Consider the following 23598-nt stretch of genomic DNA (forward strand, 5'->3'; position numbering starts at 1 on the left):
TTCCTGACTTAATTTTTTTTTCTTTTTCTGTACATTTATTATGATGGTAAATACTGTTGCTTTCAATAGAAGTTTTCTGGGAGAAAAAAATGAGGAAAATAATCTAGAACGTGGTAATGACATTCTTGTGAAAATTAGGAAAACAAGGAAATAAGGAAATATTTCATTTACTGCAACAACTTGTTTGTATAAATAATTTAAAAGCAATAAAGACTATTTGAAGTTACTATTTTAATAGTTTTATTTCTGAAATAAAAGAATAATGTTCTTGATTTATAACAAAATGTTTACTGCTGCTGTTTATCCATGCAGGTATAGTGCAATATATCATTGCTTGTCAAATCCATAAAATACAAATAATGAATGTAAATTTGCCAACCTATACCGGTATTTTATGCAGATATATTGCCATTAGGATTTGCTATTGTACCATTAAGTAAATCATGCAAGTGATTCAATCTGTATTTAACAGAAATACAGGAATTTACAAGTTATAGTCCTTATATGTTTTGGCAACTCCCAAAGAGCTTGCAATTTAAAAATTCTACTGTGATTGTCTTTGTACTTTATAGTAGGAAATTTCCATATGGATTATTTATTAGATTCTTTTCTGTTCTACTTTTGGCCCTGAGTATTGAACTCAGGATATTGTATTTACTAGATAAGTGTTTTGCCACTGAGCTACATCTCAGCCTCTATTTACTTTTCATTCTGCAAAAATTGACAGCCTAATATATAACAAGTTCCATTGTTATCCATGGCAGCTTAATTCTAATGGTCAAACAAGTACTTTCAATGTCAAAAGCCTCAGTTTTAAGGAAAACATATTCTATTTATGAGTAGATTTCTATATTACAATAGTTATTTTCCAGATACCATGTACCTTATTTAGACAGCCTTTAGCCACTCTTTAATCAGTAAGGTTCTGTTTTACATACATTCAAAATAATAAGTTTTTAACTATTTCAAGTTGTCATTAAAATCAGAATACACAATAATTCTATGCATAATTGTATGCATATCAGAAGAAAGCAAAAATAATGAGAAATTCAGGAGTGAGAGATGGGGAGTAAAAAGAGACAATTCACCAATTTGGCTGCTTAACAACTATAATATACATTTGCTGTTAGTTATGGCCATAGTAGAAGTTTTATGCACAAAAATTAAAGTATCTCTGTGGAATGGCAGTCCATCTTTCAAATGTTTAGACAGCTCACTCATCTTTAAAATACTCATATATTTATAGAAAAGTGTAAGGAATATGGAGTAGAATTGCACAGTGTCTTGGTCAGGGATCTTGTATTAACCCCATATAACCAGGATACAACCAACACAGAGGTCACTGTATACAACAAAAATTGTGTATCAGAAACCTCTTTCATTTTTAATCCCAATCATTGATCTGATTTTGAATGATTAATTCTGATTTTATGGATGTTTCATTCCAATTTTGCTTTTTGAATTTAGATAAGTACCTTGTCTAGTGTGCACTTTTTAATCATTAGCTTCCCCTTCCCAAATATTATATTTATGATAACTATGAATACATATTCTGGAGTAGTATTGGTTCTTTATTAATGGTAGGCCACAGAGTAAACATGCTAGTATTTTATGGTGAGAAAAACTTTAATGCATTTTGAGTTTCCTAAGATACTAATAATACTATGGGCTCTAATCCAAGAATTCTGGAATCATCACAGTCTGCTCTTTCTGTTTCACTCAATGCATCAACATAACTTTAAACAGTTCACAGAGTGTTCTGAAAAGTCAGTAATCATACATTGAGGAAAACTGAAATTTAATGCAACATTGGCTATGAACTTTGTATACCCCACACCTGGGGTTTTCATGCTGATTAGCTGCATAGGCAGGTAAAATTTCAAAAGTATGAGACATTTAGCAAAGACAAGATAGGGAAGGTATGAAAGGACCAGAGATAAAGATGATCCTCAAAGTGAACTTGAAAAATATTTTTTTTAAAGGAAACTGGGGCCAGGAGTTTGGCCTAGTGGTAGAGTGCTTGCCTAGCATGCCTGAAGAACCAGGTTCGATTCCTCGGTACCACATACATAGAAAAAAAGCTTGAAATAATGGTATGGCTCAAATGGTAAAGATCTAGCCTTGAGAAAACCCAAGGACAGAGCTCAGGCTCTGAGTTCAAGCCCCAGGAGTGGCAAAAAAAAAGTATGTAGTTTTGAAGTTGTTGTTACAGTAATTCTCCTTTATCAGAAGTTGTACTTTCTATAGTTGTAGTTGCCTATAGTCAACCACTAAACAAAAATATTGAATGAAAAGTTCCAGAGATACTTCATAAGTTTCCATGTACATGCTTCTCCAAGAATATGATGAAATCTTAAACTTTTCTGCTGCATTTTCAGGACACCAAGGAACTGTTTCTCCAGTATAACATATTTTATGACAACCCATTGTTAGCACCTAGAAGCTGATTTGTGGTCTACTCAACCTGGATGGGACCAGAGTGTTTGTGTTCTAGAAAACCTTCCTATGTAATGACAGCCCCCAAATTCAAGTTTAACAGTAGTAATTTTAATGTAATGTATTTTTGCAATGGTTTATTTTTTGTTTGTTTTTGTTTTTGCTACTCCTAGGGACGAACTCAAGGCCTGAGGACTGTCCTTGGACTTTCTCAAGGCTAGAACTCTACCACTTGAGCCATAGCATAGCCCAGCTTTTTCCTATGTATGTGGTACTGAGGAGTCGACCTTCTAGGCAAGCACTCTACCACTAAGCCAAACTCCAGGCTCCTCAACTGTTTATTTTTATTTCGTGTTGGTATTGGTGTCTGAGCTCAGAGCTGTATTCTTCCTTCACAAGCTCTCTATCATAGAAAGCACAATCTCAGCTCCTTTTGATTTTAGGTTACTTTTTGGATAGTTGTTTTCCTTTGTGTAAAACAGAAAGCAGCTCTGTATGCTCGTGACTTTAGTTCACTGACAGTGAGTTTGTACTTTGCTCCCTGCATAACCTATTTCCATGCCAGTGCTAGGAAGTAGAAACATGCCACCATGCCTGGCTTACTGGTTGAGGTGGGATTTTTAAAGAAAAGATTTAATTTAATTAATTTTATTATCCACAAGTAGCTGTTCAAGTGTTTCAATTCAACATGCCAGTGTGAGAGTACAATACATCTTACTCAATGCATTGTCTAAATTTCTATGTGACAATGGGTCTTTGATACTTTTAATGAGTTATCTATGTACCATAGAGACTGATCACCTATTAAAAGCCCCAAGGCCTTTAGTATCCTGTCTTTTCCTTCCTTCCTGCCAACCTACCTTCCTTTCTTCGTTTCTTCCTCCCTCCCTCTTTCCCTCCCTTACTCCCCTCTCTTTCTTTCTCTCTTTTTTTTCTTTTTCATCTTTTCCTTTCTCTTGACCTGAAAGAGCTTGAGTTCATTAAATTTCTGGGCACAAAGCTTGGGAAATATGTTTAGTGGAGCCTCTTGTAATTGATATGTTAATTTAAAATGACTTTTGGCTTTAGCATTTCATTGATTTTTCAAAATACACATGCCCTATGGCATTTCAAAATGGATGTTGTCATATAAACATAAAATATAAATAAACAAAGCAAATTATTCCTTATTGCTTCTGGACTTCAGACTGTACATGATCTAAGTGTAAGTGCTTTCTTTCACCTTGCTCTGGCCAGAACATTCTGGGATTCCCTCCAGGATAAAGATCAGCTCAGTGGGATTCATGCATCTGTCACATCTGGACTGTCTCAGTGGAGCCTTGTCAGTGATCACAGGGGCCAAATGAAGGTTGCATATTTCATAGAATGTGTAAGCCAGCTCATATATTACAGCCCAAATCCCAAGTATCTTACCATTTCTCTACTATGTGATACAAGGTTCTAGTACATCATTTTTCTCATTTATTCCACAAATAGACAAAATATGCATAAAATAATCAGAATACATTTATGGCAAGGTATCATCCTTTAACAATCATATGGAATGTGGGAGAAGAGCGACTGCTGGCAGTTCCTTTGACACATAGCTTTAAAAAAGATGTATAGCTTATGAGAAGAGACAGAACTATCAATAACAGAATTTAACTACAATGAACCGTCTGAGTATGCATACACCCTACTGAGAATTGTTCCTCTGATTTTTTTCAGAACAACTTCTTTTATCTGATTTTGGAAGATGATTTAGTGACTTTAAATTGTTTGCAGCACATCATAGGATTATTTTCAAAGAAGGCTGATTATATTTTATATGTAATTGATATACATAGATATTGACATAAAGTATTTTCTAAATTATTGCTCATTTTCCTCTCTCTGTTAGGGTCTTTCTTATCCCCAAACCTCTATTGAACAGAGCTTTCACTGAAATTTATTGTGCTATCTTCAAACATAGTTGCAACACATTTTGAAATAACAGCCACCATCATTTTTTACCTTCCATGTCCCACATCTGTCTAAACAGTTTCATAGTTGAAACACACACACACACACACACACACACACACACACACACACACACACACTCACACACACAATATTCAGGTCTAGTTCCCTCATATGAGTGAATACGGGACATTTTGCCATTTAAAAGCATTTAAACAGCACTGTGTTTGAAATCACCACCTTGACTTCACCTGGCTTGCTTCCTCTGCTTGAATCAAACCTCAATACCTGCTTTTTGATAACTATTTTAGAGACAGAGTCTGACAAAGTTTTCTGTCTTATCTCTTCACTTACCACTTCAAAATTTCTTGTACTCAAAACCAATTATTTTAAACTGCGCATCTGTTGGCTTTTATAACTATGTATTTGCTTATTGTGTGTACTCTGTCTTGAAAATCCTTCCATTTTCCAATTTCTGACATTTGCTTTTCCTCCATTATAAACTCCAGTGTCTCCTGCAATAGCGACTATGATAACTTTTTTCACTGAATGTCTTCTCTATTTGCTTCCATTTTTTTTGAGGCATTATATTTGTTAGGACACTTTAACATATGTGTTTGCCCCTACTTCCATGGGATTACAAATCTTTTGAGGACAAATGCAAGGGTATGTGCTTAGTTCCCCTATCTTGTGGATGCATGGCACATACACATGTAAATGTATTAGTTGTCTATAAAATACATAACATTCTTTTTTAAAAGATTTTATTAACATTGATTTTTTATATCATATTTCAAATGTCATGTTCAACAAACAAATATTCAAGACGGGAATCCCTACAATCACTGCCACATAGACTTTAGAACATAATTAAAATTAAGCTGAGGGTTTGTACATAACGATACATAACAATATTCTTTATACATGAAAGAACTATAACTAATAGGGGTTGAGTTAGATGATATATAAATAGAACTGTAGATGATGTAGAAATTGATTTTATGAGCAACCAATGTTGCTTACACAACACATTCCATAGATGATTGTCAATAATGTAGTACATCTCATATAGATTTAGATAGTATGCTCCCCATCCACCCTATCAATTCATATCTGATTCTGACAGGTTAAGTAAAGTTCAAGTGACTTATCAAGGACAAGCCTATGCACACTGCAGACCCAGTCAACTTTTCCCAAGTCATCTTCTGTTCTTTACTCTTTTTTTTTTTTTTGCCAGTCCTGGGCTTGAGCTCAGGGCCTGAGCACTGTCCTTGGACTTTCTCAAGGCTAGAGCTCTACCACTTGAGCCTCAGCACCACTTCCGGCTTTTTTCTATGTATGTGGTATGGAGGAATTGAACCCGGGTCTTCATGCATGCTAGGCAAGCACTTTAACCACTAGGCCAAACTCCCGGCCCCCTGTTCTTTACTCTTGTGTAAGTTCTACAAGGCTACATTGCTTAAAATCTCCCCAACTTATCCTCTTATTTCACACATGTGTGCCTTTGCCTAGATTCTTATTCTTTACATCCCCTCTTGGAAGTTAATTCCTGTCCAAGTGAAATTATCTCTCTGAAGTCTTGCTTAGTGGCTTCAGCACTTTCACCTTCCTTCAGTGATAACTCTGATTTGTCTCACCTGTAGTATATTGCTTTTGTCCCTCAGATATATTTTGACTTTAAATCTTTATTCTTTCTAATTATCTTTGGTTCTAATAAAACATAATTTACTGGCATGCAAAAGCAGTGTTTTTTTAAAATCTCTATTAAGGTGTTTGTTGAGGTGACTATCAGCAACGAATGGACTACGTATCATATTTTTTACAATAAAGACTTGACTTTTCATAAACCCTTCAATACTATTTTATAGTAGAACTTGAATAATGTTTTATGTAGGATGGTCAAAATACAAGCAAAACATCCTTCCAAGTGCAGTGAATGTCTTACTTCAAGTAATATATTTGTGTGTCAGTTCTGTGTTGTAGACTATTATGGGGTCAAAATCCACTAGTAAATATTCTCTCATATGAATTAGCATTGAATTGCTTTAATTTCTTTTCTTGAAAATGCAAAATTACACTAGTCTTTCTTGATGTCTTTATGAGTAATTTACTTGACAGCAAATCTTTGAAACCCTCTGTTTATAAGATCAAAGATTCAACTTCCCTTTTGAAATTTTCAATGTCTGTCACTCATTTATAAATAAATAAATAAATATATATATTTACAGTGGGTATGTGGCTGGGAAGTTAGAAATAAAAATTTTAATTTTGATTTCTAGTAATTTTTATGTTTATATAACCTTTGAGATGTCATGTTGGCAAAGAAAATAGTACATATTAAGATTTATTCCAATAACTAGAACAAAAATATTTAAGGTTAATATTTGAGGTTAAAAATATTCTTTAGGGGGGCCTGGAGCTTGGCCAAGTGGTAGAGTGCTTGCCTAGCATGCACGAAGTCCTGGGTTCGATTCCTCGGTACCACATACATAAGAATAAAAAAGCCAGGTGTGGTGCTGAATGGTAGAGCTCTAGCCTTGAGAAAATCCAGGCACAGAGTTAGGGCCCTGAGCTCAGGCCCAGGAATGGAGATAAATATATACATATATATTCTTTAGGGGTCACGAGTTTGGCCTAGTAATAGAGTGCTTGCCTAGCATGCATGAAGACCCAGGTTCGATTTCGTGGTAACACATACATAGGAAAAAGCTGGAAATGGTGCTGTGGCTCAAGTGATAGAGATCTAGCCTTGAGAAAACCCAAGGACACTGCTCAGGCCCTGAGTTCAAGCCCCACGACTAGCAAAAAAAAATATACATCCTTTTTATATAGTTTGTTAGGAATTTTATATATAAAGCTTGATTAGGAATTATAACTTAGATGTTCAGAGAATGAATATCTAAGAATTAAATAAGAATAAATACATATCTTCTTTCTTAGTACTTTTGTCCTCCCAACACAGAACATATTGGAACATTTTTAGTGGAAATATACATAATATACAGGAATCACAAGAAATATATTATTTGATGATCAGGTAGTTATTTCCAGTTTCCAGCAGAAAGTATATTTGGAAATATAAATATACTGATGTGCATAAAGATAATTCATATTAAATTTATTAGTATAGTTTAAATACGAGTTTTAACAAGCATTTTACCCCCTAATCTTTTATAAATCAGTTATGAAAAATAGAGTGGGATAATAGTAATTTCTCCCCTCTTGCCTTTACTCTCTTATCAATAATTTTTAATTTTAGTGTTTCAACATTGCATTTATAATCATTGATAGCATTTAATTTTTAGCCTTACCATTCATTATTCTCTCTTAGGTCTTTCAACATATCTTTTTCTTTTGTGGACTCTGGGCCTGGGTGCTGTCTCTGAGCTCTAGCTTGAGGCTACACCTTACCCCTTGGCCTGGGAGTTGTGCTTGAGCTTTTCAGCTCAAGTCTATCACCATACCCCTTGAGCCACAGCACCACTTGCAGCTTTATAGTGATTAATTGGGAATAAGAGTCTCATGTTCTTTAGTACCTGGGCCAGCTTTGAACTGCAGTCCTCAGATCTCAGCCTTCTGAGTAGCTAGGATTACAGGCGTAAGCAATAGTGCCAGGCACAATTTATATTTTCTGACTTTGTTTTTTTTTTTCCAAGAGTTTGCATTGCTTAAAGTTTCCATGTTATAAAGTGTTTTATTTATTATTTCCATGTTTATATATAGTTACATTTGACATATATGTATATTAGCCCAGAGTTTGCATTGCTTAAAGTTTCTATGTTATAGTGTTTTATTTATTATTTCCATGTTTATGTATAGCTACATTTGATATATATATATTAGCCCAGTAATTTTTCTTTTATTCTTAAAGTGGGTAGTTTCATAAATATAATTCTAATTTTGAGATCTTTTTGAGGAAATATTTTGTTCAGGATTGTGCAGATAAATGTAACAGACTGATAAAAACACTAGATTAGTTACTATTTATAATAACAACTGGGAAGCTTAGTAGACATTCTGACATCCAAAAAACACCTGCATGTATTGAGGGAATGAGCCTAATATTTATTTTAGGCAAGAGTGTTCTAGAAACAAACAGAGCAAAAAAGTTAGTATGTCTGTTGTATTAAAGAAGATATCAACCAAGTTCAAGGAAGAGAAAAGAATGCCAGTAAGACTTTAATGAAACTAGCCAAAATAAAAATGGAGGGATATGAATTCAGGAAGGTAGTAATGTCAGGAGAACATGGAGATACCATATCATTGGGGTTCATTAATTGCTCAGAGCACTGATAAAAAGGAGCTTAAAAATACTTGTTAGATTACATAGTGTATCTTTAATCTCATTCTTTCCAGGTTACTCTCTTTGGAAATTTTTTTCTGTGTATTAAGATATAATTTCGACTTAACCTTGCAGCTTGCAACGATGAATCATTACTTTCTATAGTATTAGTCAGAACATTTATTTAAAAAAAAACCTTGTAGAATTCTAAATCCTCAGAAGATAACAAAAGTCACAATTTTCTATTGCTGTGATCTTAAATGTCCCATTGATAATAGGTGGTAGACCCTTCAAGGGATGGGGCCTGATGGGAGGAAATTAGGTCATTTTGGTGAGATCTTATAAAGGATAATGGAACTCTGGAACCTTCTTCATGCCTTTCCTTCAAGCCACCTTCTTTCTCCATCAATATTGCCTACCTTAATATTCTTCCTTGACATAGGACCAACAGCAACAATGTGCTCACACTGAAACCATCAACCAAATAAACTTTTCATTGTTTTGTGTTCCTATCATTAAAAAAATTCATTGACAAGAACACAAATCAATGAAATACAGTTCATTAGTACAGTATACTCGTCTTCCCCTTAAAGTAAACATACATGGAAAAACACGGATGAATGTAATGGAATATGAGCTAAATTAGAAATGCAAAGGGAACTATCATAGAAGTTAATTTTGTAAGTCACAACTAACTCACAATGATAGAAATCAATTGGTCGCTCCTGAGAGAAATATGTTGAAAAAATGTCACGAGGGAATTTTGAGGGCGACAAAGCATCCTTATCTTGTTTGTGTGATGACAATTAGTATAATTTTCAAATCTTATAGAATAGAAAATGTAAAAAGATATGTCATTTCATTGTATAAAACCTATATGTCAATAGAAAAAAAGGTTGTTATCAGCATTGTTAATAGAGAGACTAATTAGAGTGAAGCTCTGATTAATTTAATTATTATTTCTCAAAAAAATTCAGGTTTTTTGGAGAAAGGGTATTTCCCCCCAAAAGGAAATAAAGAAACAAAATTTTAGAAATAAAAGATAATTTGTATGTTTTCCTCCTTTACATAGTTAAGAGCATGTTTTCTGAGCCTGCCCTGTCAGCTACTCAAGAAATTAGAAAGATGAATAAGGAGGTGACGCTTACCTTCACAAATCTAATGGGAAGAAAATTGTTGCATCATGTCCAGTGTCACTGCTAGAATGAAGCAAAGAGAATCTACCTGGAAATGTTATAATCACATTCATGTAAATTGAAAATTGTGGATATGATGGAAGCCATTTGGGGATCAGAGTAAAATAGATAAATTTAAAAATTTATTTTGATAGTTCAGATACACTAACATATTATATGCCTGTGGTTAGTCTGTCATTTTACTTTAAAGTAATATGAAAATGTGAAAAAGTGATTATGGCTTTAAAATTCTTATGGATCATTACTCATATTTGAAGCAAAGTACTTTTGTCAGAGTGAAGAGTTTGGGACCTGGGACAGTCTCATTTTCTAATCCATGAATGAAATCCTACTCTTACAAAACCTAATGAGGCTAAATGGAAATGCTGGGTGCACTGGTCAGCGATCCTCATGCATGAGAGGCTCCAGGACTTCCCCTCCCTGCATATGCTTGGTGTGTCACCCTGGACATCAGCTAATGTTGAACATCTGTTTTATATTTTCACTAGACTGCCAAAAAGAGAAAGGGGTCATTAGTTATTCTACAATGTGAACTTATCCAGAACATTACCCATGTATGAGGAATCATAATGTCAGGAAGGCTATAACCACCAAAATTAATTCTAAAGTTTGCTTCATACTGAGAGTCATTACAGGCATGATTTCAAAAGAGATTGCCAAACTATCTCAAGTCTCCTAATAAAAACAAATGTAGCCTCATACAACATTTATCATCCAAGCGTCATTGCAAATCGATGTTTTCTGAGTAGTAAAATAACTCTAATTATAAATAAGGTAAGATACTTATGTACTTGTGGATTATCTAATGTTTCAATCATACTTAGTGTATTTATATCTGCCTATACTTGCTAAAATTTTTAAATCACATAACTCATCTTCTGCTTATTTGATTTTCATTCACAATCTCATTACAATCCAGTCTTATTGAACAAATAAAAACTACAATGTGAAAGACCACAATTAAGAGGGGAAACAATGGGCTGGGAGTTTGGCCTAGTGGTAGATTACTTGCCTAGCATGCACGAAGACCCGGGTTCGATTCCTCAGTAGCACATACATAGAAAAAAGCCAGAAGTGTTGGTGAGGCTCAAGTGGTAGAGCTCTAGCCTTGAGAAAGTCCAAGGACAGTGCTCAGGCCCTGAGCTCAAGCCCAGGACTGGCAAAAAAAAAAGAGGGGAAACAAGCTGTTGTATGATATATGCTTTTTTCATTTTTTTATTGTGATTAATAGAAGGGTTACATTATATTCACCAGATAGAAGGTGCATAACTTCACAAACATTGATACCCTTTCTCATGACATGGTCCCCATTTCCCTCCCACCCTCCCCCCACTTATCTTGATTTCCCCCCTTCCCTAACCAATTTCGAATAACCAATTAAGCACATATAAAATATATCAGATAACAATGTGGAAAATTGTAACAATAGGCACATAAAAGCCTTTCTATACCAATAAACAGCATCAAATTAATTTAATTTTCAAATATACAACATATAATTCTACATAGCCAACAGACAAGATAAAATAATGGCATTCGCAGGGAAGTGGATGAATCTAGAGCGAATCATGTTGAGTGAGACAAGTCAAGACCTAAGGAACAAAAGGCGCATGGTATCCTTAATATGTGGCTATTAGATCCAAAGAGTACAAGAGCAAGGACTCTATATTTACAAACCCAATGCTATGGACATGGTAATGGAAATATAAAAATAATTATATAGACATAAAAACCTATGACTCTATAGATAGAATATTTTATTTCATAAACTAATGTGTATCTATGATTTTATTTCATTATTATTTATGGTAAAGCATGAAACAAATTCTCAATCATTTTATTTAACAATTCACTGAAAATAATGTACTATCATAGACTAAGATATGAATAGTTGGAGTACTGAGTAATGCTCTCTTAGAAAATACCATTGTATGTTTATGTAAAGCACAAGATGTAAACTACAAGATGCAAAATATTGCTATAAATAGATAGTAACTAAGTACCTTATGAGATTTCTAATAAGATAGCTTTTTAAAATGTATATATGTATGTATAATGTGAACATCTACTCAACATATATAGAATCACTTCTACATACTGTGTCAATAATTTTGATTTTAATGAGAAAAACAGCTGCAATTGTAACCTACACAGAACAAATGGAACGCTGACAATGCTATGCACAAGGGTAGAAATAATGTGGCTTGAATGTTCACTTAAGAATGGGGGGAAAAGTTCCATTTTACCCCTCTGATTTTTCTTACTTTATTTTAAAAAGTAATATTTTTATTAAAATGTGAATGCTGAAAAAGCCTATAAGGGTGTGATTATGTTTCATCTTATAGCAAAAGAACTAAATTGTCAATGTGTTAGTTTCTTATTAATAAAAGTTAAACTATATTTCCAGAGGTATTGTCTCTGGAGGAATAACTTCACCAGTCATAGCTGAGGCATTCCTCATATTCATGACCTTTTGTTATAGGTGTATTCAACTCTTTTGCTGCTGTTTTCCAGCTGCCATGGTTGTGTGTTCAAGTTATGCTTTGATTATAGATTTAGTGGTTTGAAACACAATGTGAGCTAGTGAGAGAATAAAATATTCTTCATTTAATCAATATAATCTTTGGATTTTTTGTAGGAAGATGTCAAATTCTCTTATATGCAAAAGGAACAAGAGAAGGACTGGAAACATTTCAAGGTATACTATAACACATATAAAGACTAAGGCAGTTTTTCTTTCTATAGAATGCCAAATATGCTTAACACAGTCGTCGTCGTCTTCTTCTTCTTCTTCTTCTTCTTCTTCTTCTTCTTCTTCTTCTTCTTCTTCTTCTTCTTCTTCTTCTTCTTCTTCTCTCTTCTTCTCTCTTCTTCTTTTTTTGTTTGTAGGTCGTGAGGCTTGAATTCAGCCTGGGCATTGTCCCTGAGCTCTTCAGCTCAAAGCTACCACCCTACCCTAAAGCCAAGCCCCACTTCCCATTTTCTAGAGGTTAATTGGTCCTTTTGTGCCCATGCTGGCTTTGAACCATGATCCTCAGATCTCAGCCTCCTGAGCAGCACCCGGCTTGCTTAACACAGTCTTCTAATACACATATAAAATAACTCCAACTGATAATTGCTTTTTTGCCCCAATTTTATCCACACAAATACATACTGTCTATAGTGTGATAGGCACTTACTGTATGTTGGGTTTCTCTTCTCTCCCTTTTGTATAAATTGCTTTATTATCTAATGGAATAGATCAAGGACTAGAGGGATGAATGAACTTATGAAGCATTATAGATTGCTAATATAACAACCATTTATATTAGGCAAATCTGACATAGCCAACTGCAGGTAAAAAGAGTTTTTCAAAACTTTACAATAGTTTTTTAATTAAAACATGACTGTATAAAGGGATAATACAATTATTTTGTATTATTTATGGCAAAAGAAAAAAGCAGTGATTTTTACAGTCTTGTGATACAAGTCCAAATATTTGGCACTTGAAAAATACCAGCTGCAAAATTAGCATAACTATTATTAAGTTGATTATCATCACCTATTTCATACCTTGTAAGATACATAGAGTTTATAAAACCCTCAAAGATACAGTGTGTTACATCTTTAAATATATCGAGGAACAGAAAGAAGTATCTAGAATATTATGATGTATCTGAGAAACATTTTCCAATATATGAAGAAAAGAAAAAGGAATCTGGCATAAACATTTATGATAATATTCTCCCTTTAAATAGCAGCCCCTCCTTCTATTGTTGGCAGACTCTTGAACTGAAGTGAAGGGAGACAGGACATGGTTTATAAAAAGGAAAAACTACTTGCAGTTTTTTTAAAAGAAGGATATTTTATTTTACAATATACCTAGAAGCTAGGAATCTAGCTCAATGACAAGGCCCTGGGTTCAGTCTTTGGCACTGGGAAAGTTAAATATTCATAAAATAATAGTCCCAAGGGTTACTGAAATAATAGAAGAAAGGATCATGGTTTTTCAGGTAATTCAGTTGTGGGATATGGGTCTGGACCATTAGTAAGTGGTACATAGCAATGATTTGAGGCCTATAATCTTTCTGGTCTTTTTTTCTCCTTCCTTCCTTCCTTCCTTCCTTCCTTCCTTCCTTCCTTCCTTCCTTCCTTCCTTCCTTCCTTCCTTCCTTCCTTCTTTCCTCCTCCTCCTCCTCCTCCTCCTCCTCCTCCTCCTTCTTCTTCTTCTTCTTCTTCTTCTTCTTCTTCTTCTTCTTCTTCTTCTTCTTCTTCTTCTTCTCCTTCTCCTTCTCCTCCTCCTCCTCCTCCTCCTCTTTCTTCCTCTTCTTCCTCCTCCTCCTCCTCCTCCTCCTCGTCTTCTTCTTCTTCTTCTTCTTCTTCTTCTTCTTCTTCTTCTTCTTCTTCTTCTTCTTCTTCTTCTTCTTCTTCTTCTTCTTCTTCTCCTTCTCCTCCTCCTCCTCCTCCTCCTCCTCCTCCTCCTCCTCCTCTTCCTCCTCTTCCTCCTCCTCCTCCTCCTCCTCTTCTTTCTCCTTCTTCTTCCTTCGTCTTCTTCCTCTTCTTCTTTTGTGTTGGTTGTGGGGCTTTAACTCAGGGCTGAGGTGCTGTCACTGAGCTTTTTTGTGCAAGGCTAAGCATTCTACCACTTTCGAGCTCTACTTTCAGTTTTCTGGTGGTTCAATAGAGATAAGAGTCTTACAGACTTTCATGCATGGATTGGGTTTGGACTGCTGTCTTGAGATTTCAGCCTCCTGACTGGCCAAGATTACAGGCTTGAGCTACCTGCACCCTGAAAGTTTGCTTTCATTGCATACTAAGTGTGTATGGGAAGACTAGGGCAACTGATCTATTTAGTAAGGAGTGTCAGAATCATCTTCCAAATAATTAGCTTACTGAAACAAAGAATGGACTAATGCCCATGAGAAAAGTGCTTTCCAGCCACATCTACAATGATGCAATCTTTGTCAGAGTGATAATTGCTCTTGCCTTGATAAGTATCTAATTTTATGTTATTTTAGATAATTCTTATTACAGATTCTAATTTAGTCTGAGGTTTGATTTAACCCTTTGAAGAGACTTTGAATCTTTGCAAACATAATAATTTACTAAAATATGAAGAGTAATACGTTTTGAAATGTTATATACATACATTTCTTTTAAATGTTATTTTTAAATGATTCTAAAATAAAATTGATCATTTGTTTACTCCTGTGCACCAAATGAAACAAATAAAACACTTTAATGTTTTCACATTTTCCTTGAAAGTGGAAATCTCATTATTTTAATTACATACAGTTTTGTGGTAATTTTGTACCTTTCAACATTTCTTGCCCTCCGAAAACTTAACACCTTTCAGTTTTCTGAAAGCCATTTTCTCTTTTGTTAGACACACATCTACTTATACCTGATTACTTGTCTGTTTTACTTAGTAGGGTGTAATTTCTGAAAGAAAGAATTACATACACTGGCAGGGCTATTATTCTTGAAGTGACCCCCAAATCTTTGAGAAGGAGGCTTCCTGGTACATGTGCAAGCCCAAGCCTCTTCCTGAATTCGTGCTGTTGTTTCTTAAATGACAGCTTGCTGTGACACACTGCTATCACTCATGTAGAGCCTGATTCAGAAGTTCCTGAATGGATATAGAAACCTCTCATATTTATTAAGCATACAAAATCATTTCATACAAAGTGATTTACACAGTTGCAAATTAAGATTGTTGTTCTTACCCCAAGTCCTAGATTATAGATTATTTGTCCACTATGTAAATTCCTGTGCCACTGAAACATTTGTTAAAGATATCCTGTTTCCTGTCATGCAATGATTACTCCTAATGGAAACATCTATTGTACTTGTTGTCAGCCAATTGTCATGAAAGTCAATTTTGATTTCTTTTCTCCCTTGTACGATACCCATGAGGAACACTGGAACATGTAGACATTAAATGTCTCATGAGAGTAAACACCTCAGACTTTGTAGTTTATAGACTCTATCTGTGCTGTAACAGGGACAGCTTATGAGTTTTCATGTTCATAGTTCCTTGCCTACCAGATTAAATCAATGTAAGTCCTCCACAGCCATTTTTTTTTTCTTTCTGATTGTTTCCCACAAACTGGAGCAAAATGATATGCGGGGATGGGAGACACAATTGTATATAGCAGCATGCTAGTCAGCATTTAAAATATTCCTATCCCCATCTGTCACCATAAAAACTTGATTTATAGAATTTTGAATTGTCCATAGTCACCCCATAGCCAATTTCAAATTCCAAATCCCAATTTACCTTTGCAAAGATCCTCGGGTGAACAGAATCTTTCTTTCTTTCTTTCTTTCTTTCTTTCTTTCTTTCTTTCTTTCTTCTTCTTTCTTTCTTTCTTTCTTCCTTCCTTCCTTCCTTCCTTCCTTCCTTTCTCTCTCTCTCTCTCTCTCTCTCTCTCTCTCTCTCTCTCTCTCTCTCTCTCTCTCTCTCTCTCTCTCTCTCTCTCTCTCTCTCTCTCTCTCTCTCTCTCTCTCTCTCTTTCTTTCTTCTTATTTGTTTATTTTTTGGCGGGTCACGGTGCATGAAGTCCACCTGGGTGCTGTCCCTGAGCCCTCAGCTCAAGGCTACCACCCTACACTTTACCCAAGTCCCACTTCCCGTTTTCTAGAGATTAATTGGAGATAAGAGCCTCAGATCCTTTTGGGCCTGGACTGGCTTTGATCCTTGATCCTCAGATCTCAGCCTCCCGTGTAGCTAGGCTCTTTTTATTTTTTAACATATATTGTCTTAAAACAAGACAGTTTCAGATTATGAATGCATCCTTTGGTTTTTCATTCAGACAAATTAATCATTGTGGCCCTGAACACTGTAACTACTAAATTAAATTTTCCAGAGGATAAAAAAGTGATAAGGACATAGGAACTATTCCACCACAATTGGTAGGAGAAGGAAATCAGAAAAGAGGGGTGTCTGACTACTTAGTATTATTAGAAATTAATTAAAAGGGCAAAATTTGGAGGACAAATGAGTCACATTACTGTTTGCCACACATTTGCTGGATTCAACGTAATTCTAGTAAATTAACTTTTCAAGTGAATAATGTTTGGTTTTAAACCTTCTTGCTCATTATTTTATTTATGTAGATTATATATATTTTTTTATTTATGTAGATTATATATACCAGTCAGATTTCTACCAGAGGGCCTAACTCTAGTCAATCTATTTAGTATTGCAAACTAGTCAAAGCTATTGAACATCCAGTTATGTATGTATATATGTATGTATGTATTTGAAGATCATGGGGCTTGACAGCAGGGCCTGATCTCTGTCCTTCAGCTTTTTTGTCCAAGGCTGGGGCTCTATGACTTTGAACCATTTCCAGTTTTCTGGTGGTTAATCGGAAGTAAGAGTCTCATGGACTTACTCAACCGGCTTTGAGCTGCAATCTTCAGATCTCAGCTTTCTGAGTAGCCAGGGTTATGGGTGTGGACTACAGGAGCCCAATTCATTTTTTTTCTTTGTGTTTCCTAGAATCTTCCACCAATTTAGAAGTTAGTCTTCCAACAAATCATACTATCTACTTGGCACTACTATCTGTTCTCAAATTATTGCCCTTGACTTTCATTGATAGATTGTTTACTCTGTCTTTTTTGGTTTGTTTTTTGAACAAAAACCCAGCTCTTGGGTCGGGGATTTGGCCAAGTGGTAGAGTGCTTCCGTAGCACGCATAAAGATCTGGGTCTGATTCTTAGGTACCACATACATAGAAAAAGCCACAAGTGGTACGTGGCTCAAGTGGTAGGGTTCTAGCCTTGAGAAAAAACCCAAGGACAGTGCTCAGAGCCCTGAGCTCAAGCCCAGGACTGTTAGAAAAACAAAACAAACAACTAAAAAAAAAAAAAGAAAACCTGGCTGTATCCCATAATAATCTTCACAAAGGAAACATAAAAATTTTCATTCACTAACATTATAATCAGTGTGAGTTGTTTTCCCTAAATCTATAGCCCAAAGCACATGATTCTATAGGCAACAAGAAAATAAATATTCAATGAATAAATGCCATAACAAAATATGTATTTTTGGTGAATTACATTCAAACTAGGCTTTAGGTCTATTATAATTTCTTTGCTTATTCACTTCAAGAGATAGAAAAATGGAATTAAATATCTTGTAGCTCTCTCTACTCAAGACTATATTTCACCTGTTCTCTCAGACTCACTCATAAATCCTGTTTTCTTTTTTTTAATTATGTTGTTGCTCTCTGCTAGACCTTCTCATGATTAACATGAGAATACTAAATTAAATTTCACTTGTTATGCCTAAGTCTCTGTGTACCAAGGTATTATATTAATTGACCTGATGCCCTGGGCTACTCTTCATGACTGAAGTAGAATACGTTATTGAGAATTGAAGGTCTTTTCCTTGCCCATTAAACCAACTATTGATTTTAATCATAAAGTTTGTTTATTCTTTTCACTGGGATTGTTCTGGAAAGAAATATCAGCCATTCACTCATGAAACTATTGCATTTTATTTGAAGCTATAGATGCAAGATTCAAGCATGAACGCTTAATTGAATCATCTTTTCTTAGATTTGAAATACCTGACACCTGTATTTGTATATTGGTCTGTGGGAATTTGAGCTCATGTTTTTACTTGCAAATGCACATTCAATAACAAGCATAGAACTGCTATAGAAACAAATTCATATTTGGATAATTTATGTCTCATTGTTTCTGGATATTAAAAAAGGAACAAAATATCGAATACAATTTACTTGATTTGTTGAAGCATTATTCTGGTTGTTTATTTTGTATTTAAGCATTCAAGACCAATCTATATTAAATATGGCATGGAGAAAACCAAGCCAAACAGTAAATGGAATCTCTATAGAGGCACAATTAGTATTTATAGAGTACATGATACACAATCCAAGAAAAAATAGCCATGGAATTTGTCCTCTAGGCTCAAAATTCCTTATGTACCACAACAGGCAAGTAGGTTCACAAAATGGCATCAACCCACTTCTATAATTAAAGGTCATTAAGCTCAAACTCATGGTAAAACAAGGTACTTGTATAAGCAATAAAAGTAACATGCTAGCTGTCCTTGCTTAATGGAGCCATGTCATACACAGAATGGACATTATAACCAAATGTTGTCTCCTGGGTAGTTTCAATTTCTAATAATTTGTAAACAAAATTTATTCACAAAAGACAGATTAAAAGCCCCCAAGTACTTATTAAATAGCATTCATTGCAAGAAATATTGGTACATGTGCTTCTCTTGCTATAGAAATATTAAAGGTATGTCAATGTTACTTTAATTTTGACTTTTGAATACTTTTCATCTGTTGATGAATTTGAACCATGTATCTCAAGGATTAAAAAAATAAACTAAGCTTCTAAATAAACTATTGAACTTTCTGAGTAAACAAAACAATTTGTCATGTGATGATCAAAATTATCTCATATTTGATTAAGTGAACTTAGTGTAACATTTGAGAATAAAAACCAAAAGATTACCTTGTTGTGCTTCTGGTGAAATTAGTGCTTGTATTTGTCCTGAAAATGAGTCTGATCTTGTCTCATTTACTGCTTTTGATTAAAAGGTATCATCAGCCAGACATCTGGTGTCTCATGCCTGCAATCCTAGCCACTTGGGAGGCTGAGATCTAAGGATCCTGGTTTGAAGCTAGCCCAGACAGGAAAGTCCACAAGACTTTTGTCTCCAAATAACCACAAAAACAATGAGAAATGGAGCTGTGACTCAAGTGGTAGAGCACTAGCTGAGCCAAAATCTATGGAACAGCATCCATGCCCTGAGTTCAACCCCCAAGGCCTGGGGGAAAAAGACAGAAACACACAATCTACTAGGAAATGTGCAGGCAGCTTTAGGATGGAGCTTAAGTCCTGAGAATGAATTTTTCAGTGGACCATGTTCTGTCATCAGGGACTCAGACAATTCATAATGGGATATGTCTAATTGTATGGTAATATAGCCTTAGCTTTTATCTTTGTGTTTTACTTGACATTCTTTGTCCTCACTGCCATGGTATGATTTTTTTTAACAATGACATGCTCCTAAATGATTTTCATGAGTAGGTTTCTAATAGTAAAACATACTGATTTTCATAAGTTAAGATGGGAGGATAGGCAAGGAGATTGTTATAAAGCTTTTGTTCATTTGCAAACCAAGCATTAAGTATGCAATGTTCAATTCCCAGTGTAAACCACAGATGAAGAAGTGGTGAAAAGTGTTCAACTGAATATTCTGGCACACCGAGGGAAAATACAAGAGCTATGATGTCAACTTCCACAGCTTCCTTGTCTGTTCCCCAGGCTCTCTCTCAAACAGAAAACACATGCTTAAATTTGCTAGAATTTGCTGTCCACTAAAAACATTACTTCCATGTTTTAAAACAACTTTGTTACCAAATATATCCTTATTTTCCAGCTAGGAAAAAAAGTACTATTAGAGGGAATTGGTTGAACTTTGAAGATCTTATGTGAAATGCAGTAAGTCAAAGTAGGGCAAATATTAAGCATATGAGTTCCTTTAGAAGTCTCAGAATCCCAGATACAGCACGTAGAATGGTGTTTACTTGAGAATTGAGGGAGAGTCGTGGGAAGATATAAACTAATAGATATTATTTAGAACAATTAAAACATTCTGGAGATGGATGGTAGTGATGATCACACAATAATGTAGATGCACTAAATATCACAGAACTTCTTAGTTTAAAAGAAATGTTAAAATTTTATCTGAATTTTATAACACACAGAGAGAAATAGAGGCAATTAGTAAAACACTTTCAATTCTATTCCAAATCCCAAAGATATAGTTCCCTGTTTCTGTTTTTTTCTGCCCTGAATTAGTAGAACTCAATGATCTAATTGAAGAAATAGTAAGTCTCTGCATTCTAAGTCTGTATAATATCAACAGTAAATCAATAGAACCTAACTTTGATTCTCTTTAAGATGATCTTTGATAATAATAGATATTTTTTCAAAAATTATATTACTAATAAGTCCAATGAAGAAAATTAGTAAGAATGAAAAGAATAAATTGCAGGTTATTATCACATAGTTTTCACCTTTCATTAACACTGTGTGGATTATTTAGGCTTTTTAAGGAAGATGTTTATAACTCAGAGAAAAAGAGATGATTAGCAACATGCTTGTATAAAACTGAAGCAAATTTTAGCATATGTTCTTTTTTAACTAAGATTATTGTAAATATTCAAATGAATGAGAAAATTGTAATGCATTAGCACATACTTTTTCTCCTGAGAAGTACTTCAATAGGAAATGAGCATATTACTGTATAATAGTAATATTAGTATAGGGGGTGGGAAGAACTACATTAATCTTGTAAATAAAAATGAGATGTAAGAATTTAAAAAACAAAGGGGGCAATTTCATTCTTTCTGACAGCAGCAGAGAAATCCATTGTGTATAAATACCACATCTTGTTGATCCACTCATCAATTGAGGGACATCTGGGGTGGTTCCATATCTTTGCTATGGTAAATAGTGCTGCAATGAACATCGTTGTGCTAGTGGATTTAGTATATCCTTGTTTCTAGACAATTGGGTAAATGCCAAGTAGTGGAATTTCTGGGTCATAGGGGAGTTCTACGTTTAGTCTTTTGAGGAACTGCCATACTGCTTTCCATAGTGGTTGAATGAGTTTGCACTCCTACCAACAGTGTAGTAGTGATCCCTCCTGGCCACATCCCCTGCAGCATGTGATGTTATTAGCGTTCTTGATCCTGATCTTTCTAACTGGAGTGAGGTGGAATCTTAGAGTTGTTTTGACTTGCATTTCTTTTTTGGCCAGAGATGTCAAGCATTTCTTCAGGTGTCCATAGGCCATTCTTATTTCTTCTTCAGAGAAGACTCTCTTTAAGTTTTTGGCCCATCTTTTAATGGGGTGGTTGTTTCTTTGGAGATTAGTTTTGGAATGATTCCATTTTTTGAGCTGTTTATATATTTTAGATATGAGAGACTGAACAGGAAAAGTTCACTGCTCACTTCTCCCACATAGACTGACTGCATGTCTGCATCATGTCAGAATGGGGCATTGTTTCACTGCAAAGGAGTCACTCAGTGCAGGGAAGACCCTAAAGTGTGGAAGACTAAGGAAGACACAGCCCATGCCTCTTGCATTATTAACCAAAGCAAGTTACAGGGCAACTACTCACATTAATAGGCCAGAGAATTCTAAGGAGATCACCCAAAGAGATGTCCCAGAGAGAGGCAGAAAATAACGCTTAAAAATAACAAACTATAGCCTGATGCTCGTGGCTCACATCTGTAATCCTAGCTACTCAGGAGGCTGAGATCTGAGGATCTCGGTTCAATGCCAGCCCAGGCACTAAAGTCTGTGAGACTCTTATCTCCAGTTAACCACCAGAAAATCAGAAGTGGTGCTGTTGCTCAAGGGGCAGGGCAGTAGCCTTGAGCTGAAGAGTTCAGGGACAGCGCTCAGGCTCAGAGTTCAAACCCCACGACTGACCCGCCCCCGAAAAAAAAGCAAAAACAAAAAACTATACACCGAAAAGCTTCCATTTTTGTTAAGTTATAAGACTTGTACTTCAGATTCTTTTTTATTTTCTCAATAATTTATAATTATGTACTTGGCTTGTAAATGTGAAACTAGCTTCATTTCATAAATAATTTCTTGATATTAACATTGACATAATTGTATTAAAATCATCTAGAAATCATACGTTATAGATTCTTAAAAATGTTTCCTAAGAATTACTAATATTTTTGTTTTTAGTAAGCTTTTATATAGAATGAAAGGGTATTAGGCATTTTAAAGTATAATGATGAGGGAAGGGTGTGTGGCCTAGTGGTAACTCATAGCCTTGTGGTAGTCTGCTCACCTAGCACGCACAAAGCCCTGAGTTGGATTCCCCAGAATCATATACACAGAAACTGGAAGTGGTGATGTGGCTCAAGTGGAGAGTGCTAACCTTGAGCAAAATGTGTCCAAGGACAGTGTCTTGGGCCTGGGTTCAAGCCCCAGGACTGGCAAAAAAAAATGACAATCAAGTATAATGAGAGGACAAATTATTTTTATTAATTCTTTCTAGGATATGACCTTAAACAAGACCTTGTTTCATAATGGAATTATTCCAGGCTTTGGAAGATGGGCTCATGAGTGGAAAAGCATTCCTAGAAATCTCAAGAATGTTCTAATTAATTAATAAAATCACTGGCTCATAAGAATCTTCAACTTGGACTACTGAGTTTTTTCTTGTCTTTTTCTTTTTAAATTTATAATTTTGACTTGTTATAATAGTCTATATGATGAGCAGACACCTCTATTTCTACCGAAGGACCATTTTCCTAACTATTTATTTTTATGTCAGTTTTTCTTAATACATTTGATTTGGATACATAACATTTCAGTTTAATATTCTTCTGTTTTCCTTTTATATATGATCATATTTCCTTATTAAAAATAAAAACATGTCCTCAATAATAATGATTTTAATTAGAACACAAAGTTCTAAGTAAAAAATTTCTGAAAAGTAAATCCTAATTGAAGGTAGTAAATCCTAATTGAAGGCAATATCATTCTTTAGTTCTTTAATAGAAATACAGTGAGATTTTGCATTCTAAGATCTATATAACATTAGACTTTATGATTATAATATTAGGCTTATTAAACAAACAGGCTATTGGGCTGGAAGTTTGGCCTAGTGGTAGAGTGCTTGCCTAGCATGCACGAAAACCCGGGTTCAATTTCTCAGTACCACATACATAGAAAGAAAG

General features: G+C 34.8%; 1 protein-coding gene across 1 annotated transcript in view; it reads left to right on the plus strand.

Moving 5' to 3' along the window:
• Positions 1-23027, plus strand: part of Cnbd1 (cyclic nucleotide binding domain containing 1) — a 245832-nt gene extending 222805 nt beyond the window's left edge. The window contains exons 12-13 of the mRNA XM_090338696.1: positions 12494-12553; positions 22914-23027. Of these exons, the coding sequence (XP_090194822.1) occupies positions 12494-12553; positions 22914-23027 (174 nt within the window). The remainder of the gene's footprint in view (positions 1-12493; positions 12554-22913) is intronic.
• Positions 23028-23598: the final 571 nt, after the last annotated feature.

Source organism: Megascapheus bottae, chromosome 9, assembly GCF_031878675.1.
Source record: "Megascapheus bottae isolate mThoBot1 chromosome 9, mThoBot2.hap1, whole genome shotgun sequence".
NCBI classification, from domain to species: domain Eukaryota; kingdom Metazoa; phylum Chordata; class Mammalia; order Rodentia; family Geomyidae; genus Megascapheus; species Megascapheus bottae.